Here is a 4917-nt window from a genome sequence, read left to right as displayed (position 1 = left end):
CAGTCTTGCTCTTTGCATACACACACACACACACACACACACACACATACACACACACACACACACACATATATATATATATATATATATATATATATATATATATATATATATATATATATATATATATGTATGTATGTATGTGTGTGTGTGTTTGTGTGTGTGTAGTCTTTTTACTTTATAAAAATTGAAGACAAACGTAAAATTATCAGAATTATCAGATGTAAAGCTTAAACCAGAAGACCTCATTAGAGAGAGAAAAAACGAAAATCACTCGTTTTTCCTTTCATATATACAATTCCTGAACGGTGTACTTTCAAGCATTCCATCATTATATACTGATGGGAACGTCCCTACCGACGGGGAGAGAGAGAGAGAGAGAGAGAGAGAGAGAGAGAGAGAGAGAGAGAGAGAGAGAGAGAGAGAGAGGTTACAAAGATTCTACGACTCACTCGGGAGGTGCGATATGAATGATTCTTCATAAAACCGAAGATCATGGCAAGAGACTGCCCCTTCCCCCTCCCCCCATTTCCGGGATTGTTCTCACGATGGCTTCTCCTGCAGCAGCTGGTAGGACCTCCGAATTCCTCCTCCTCCTCCTCCTCCTCCTCCTCCTCCTCCTCCTCCTCCTACTTTTCCTCCTTCTCCTCCTCCTCTTCCTCGCAGTATCGTTACGTTCCGCATAATCCTCGCCGAAAATGGCTTCTGGAAAACACAATTGCTTGGCTGTAACTCGCCCGCAAAATGGCCTCATATGAATCACTAAAGATGTCTTGTGGTCGTAATAAAAGTAAAAAGGCCCAGAGGCTCTGATTTAGGCATAACTTTAATAGCAGTGGAGAATCATTTGGTTTATGTAAACTGCGCAACGAATGCCATGTATGAACAATTGCCCGACATCTGTTTCAAGCTGGCTTGCTTGTGCTTGAAAACGCTTTATATTCTTGTTTTATTCATTCTTCTCAGTTTTCTTACATGATTGGAATATTCTTTTATTTATTGACTTGATTCACTCATGCATGTAACTGGTTGTTGCATACGCAAATACTGATCTTTTCCTCATGAATTATTCTGTAAGTTAGGGATGAATTCATATAATAAATAGTTTTGACTCTCTCAGCCATTCATTTTCAGTCTTCACTAATGACTTGGCACCAAGTGCCATTCCTCTATCCGTTGAAAATGAAGATGAACGATTCTGTGATGAATAAAAGATGAAGGAAACACTTCTCCCTCGAGTAGCAGGGCCCAAGGTCACAGGTCACAACAGAGGGAGGGCAAAAAAAAAAAAAAAAAAAGAAAAAGGAACATCAGGTGATGATGGGTATGGGAAGCAAATATCCCCCTTTTGAGAATGCTTCTCGGGCATCCGCTGAAGGAAGTATTGGTTATCAATAAACGCTATATCAGAATTTCAGATGAACTCACTTACCGGAGTCGCTGGCAAAAACAAGCGAGTTCTGAATGAGGGTTTTGTTGATTATCAATATTGGGGTTCCAGATGCTTTGTGAAATGTTGTCCTTCAGTGCAACCATTTTTTTTTTTTGCTACAGAATTTTTTAATCACATTAAAAACTTATTCAAAAAATGGTTCAGATAGCCATGATGGAGCAGTTTGCCAATAAACACAAATCACCTCACATTTTGATCATCCGAGCTGCCATATGTTGATTTTTTGTGTGCTCACCAAAAGTGTCAATTCACTCAGACTATCAGCCCAAGCTTGATCATCTACCCTTGTATTACAATGCCAGAGATAGAATGAGTCAGAATTTCTAATGAGAATGAGTGTGAGTATGAATTTTATTCATATCTATATCAGTATGACCACACTCTAAAGCTACCCAGTGGGAACTTCATTTTAGCCAGGAAATTTTTCTAAGTCCAACTGGGAACATGCTAAGTTGTCAATAAGCTTGCGGACATTAGCATAAGCCCTTTCAGAAACAAGTGACGTTACAAAATCAAGTAATTAGTATATAGGACTTTCACTCATAGTTTCTAATAAAGATCGCTTCCTATACGATGGCACCAACTAGAGCAAAAATTGATCGAGTAATCAAGAAAAAATTTAAAAGACTTAATATTCAGCTGGAGATACTCAAAAGGTTGAGAGTGTTACCAATCTGGGCCAAGTTCATTCTAAGAATTTGAATAGAAATCATTACCGATACTGAACGTTACTGCAGAGTCCAAAGACTACGATACTGCAGAGTCCAAAGACTACGATGCTGCAGAGTCCAAAGACTACGATGCTGCAGAGTCCAAAGACTACGATACTGCAGAGTCCAAAGACTACGATGCTGCAGGGTCCAAAGGCTACGATACTGCAGAGTCCAAAGACTACGATGCTGCAGAGTCCAAAGACTACGATACTGCAGAGTGCAAAGACTACGATGCTGCAGAGTCCAAAGACTACGATACTGCAGAGTCCAAAGACTACGATGCTGCAGAGTCCAAAGACTACGATACTGCAAAGTCCAAAGGCTACGATACTGCAGGGTCCAAAGACTACGCCGGTTACTTTTAACATAACGGGGCAGTTAAATACGGTCGACATTCCTGGACTTACGATTAACTACGAATAATATATTCGCTATAATAATAACATAATCAACTTCTGAACAAGGAGAACTAGACACAAATGTGCTTTAATTTTTCAATTTTTCAGTTTCATAATTATGTATTTATAATGTGATTATGTATTTATGTATTTGTGCATATTATAAAGGGCTAATTAAAGCCCATTAATAGAAATGAACTAAGCTTAGGATGATTCTCTAACAGAATATAGAACTCAACTAAGCTTATGATTATTCTCTAACAGAATAACAATAACAAAATGAAACACAAAAGTCATAAAACCCAGAGGCATTTCAACGAAGTTCATTCAGAGAATTCTAGGTTGCGCTTATAACTAACAATCAGGAAGGGGCAACGTTTAAGAATGTGCCTAACAATTAGGAAGCTTTAATTTCAAGTCATAACGGTCAGGAATAAGGCCATCGCTGCAACTGAACTCGTTTTGATCACTCGTTACCCGGCTGGTTTCTGTCCTTAACGAATCGTAAGTTTCAAAACTTTCGTGGCTTCTGGAGTTCGTAGGTCGTTTAGCATCTCTGGATTTGTGACTTCCTTCTGAGTCTTTTATTTTTTTTTATTTTTTTACTTGTGGTTACGCGTTATAGGATTACTTTAACGAGCAACTTTTTGGCAAATTAAAGTTCGTTGCTAATATTTTTGCCTGTTTGATCATTTCCTTCGAAAAGTAAAATGTAGTGGAGAAAGTAAAGTCTGGAACCAACTCTCTCTCTCTCTCTCTCTCTCTCTCTCTCTCTCTCTCTCTCTCTCTCTCTCTCTCTCTCTCTCTCTCTCTCTCTCTCACGCAGAAACTATTTTTACGATTTTTAAAAAATTCCCGACATTGATCTTGGTCGTAGAGCTTTCGATAATAAAAATTACCTTAATATCTTTTAATTCCTCAGAGGTTGGATCGGATTTTGCAGACACGAATGAAATTTTTACAGGATTTTATGCGTATAGCTTTATATAAACTAAAAATTTAGAAATACGAATAAACTTTTTGCAGGATTTTAGCTGTAAAGCTTTAGGCAAAAAAAAAAAAAAAAAACTGAAAATTTTTGAATTCCTAAGAGACTGAATCGACATTTGTAAATACGAACGAAATTTGTGCAGGCTGGTGCTCGGAGAGAAGCAAAATAAACTTAGAGCTTGATGTGAACTTATTCATGCCTGCCCTTAATTAACTTTGATAATTGATATATATATATATATATATATATATATATATATATATATATATATATATATATATATATACATACATACATAGAAATAATCAACACACAATCACGTGCGGAACAGAAATAAATTTCTGACTCACATCAGGATAGAACCCAGGTCTTTCAATTGAAAGGCAAGGGCGCTGCCCACTAGGCCTTACCTTTCAATTGAAAGACCTGGGTTCGATCCTGATGTGAGTCAGAAATTTATATACATATACATATATACATACATACATATATATATATATATATATATATATATATATATATATATGTATATATATACTGTATATGTATATATATATACACACACGCATATATATATATTTATATATATATATATATATATATATATATATATATATATATATATATATACATATATATATATATATATATATATATATATATATATATATATATATATATATATATATATATATATATATATATATATATATATATATATATATATATATATATATATATATATATATAGTGATTCTATTCTGGGAAGATTCTGAATTGAATGTGAATTCCAAAATAGTTCCTGGACCTAGATATGCTGGTTTAATGTGGTTTCAAAGAGACGAATAAAGTGAAGAGTAATATCAATTTCCATTGAGAATATATATATATATATATATATATATATATATATATATATATATATATATATATATATATATATATATATAAATAATGCACACACACACACACACACACACACACACACACACACACATATATATATATATATATATATATATATATATATATATATATATATATATATATTTAATGGAAGTTGATGATTATTCCTCATTTCAGTTATCACTTTGAAACCACACGAAGCGCGCATATCTGGAACCAAGAAACTATTTTGGAATTCGCATTCCAATTCAGAATCTTCTCAGAATAGAACCAGTTCTTTTGTTTTTACAGGACATGGTCGTCCACAAAATCTAACTGATTTCCGTAGGTAACTTTTGTCTTTTTTTTTATATATTTTTATTGAAAGAAAAACTTCAAACCTTATCCGGGATCTGTCTAAACCAATCTCAAAATCTAGTCAGCTGATACTTGGCCCATAAGAAGCTTCTGGTTTCT

At 34.5% G+C, this 4917-nt stretch overlaps 1 protein-coding gene across 1 annotated transcript; it reads left to right on the top strand.

The window, feature by feature from the left end:
- Positions 1–470: 470 nt before the first annotated feature.
- LOC136829033 (protein starmaker-like) lies at positions 471–2531 on the top strand. Its single transcript, XM_067087420.1, has 2 exons — positions 471–570; positions 2191–2531. Exons 1-2 carry the CDS (start codon positions 471–473, stop codon positions 2529–2531), a joined length of 441 nt encoding a protein of 146 aa, XP_066943521.1.
- The last annotated feature ends 2386 nt before the right edge of the window (positions 2532–4917 follow it).

Source organism: Macrobrachium rosenbergii, chromosome 43 (assembly GCF_040412425.1).
Source record: "Macrobrachium rosenbergii isolate ZJJX-2024 chromosome 43, ASM4041242v1, whole genome shotgun sequence".
NCBI classification, from domain to species: domain Eukaryota; kingdom Metazoa; phylum Arthropoda; class Malacostraca; order Decapoda; family Palaemonidae; genus Macrobrachium; species Macrobrachium rosenbergii.
The sequence above is the reverse complement of the archived record's forward strand: the minus strand, read 5'-3'. Positions and strand labels throughout refer to the sequence as shown.

Excerpts from the sequence above, each read along its gene's own strand:
- LOC136829033 (XM_067087420.1), top strand. The coding sequence starts at position 471 with ATGATTCTTCATAAAACCGAAGATCATGGCAAGAGACTGCCCCTTCCC. Across the intron at positions 571-2,190 it reads GGCTTCTCCTGCAGCAGCTG|AGTCCAAAGACTACGATACT; the intron begins GTAGGACCTCCG and ends ACGTTACTGCAG.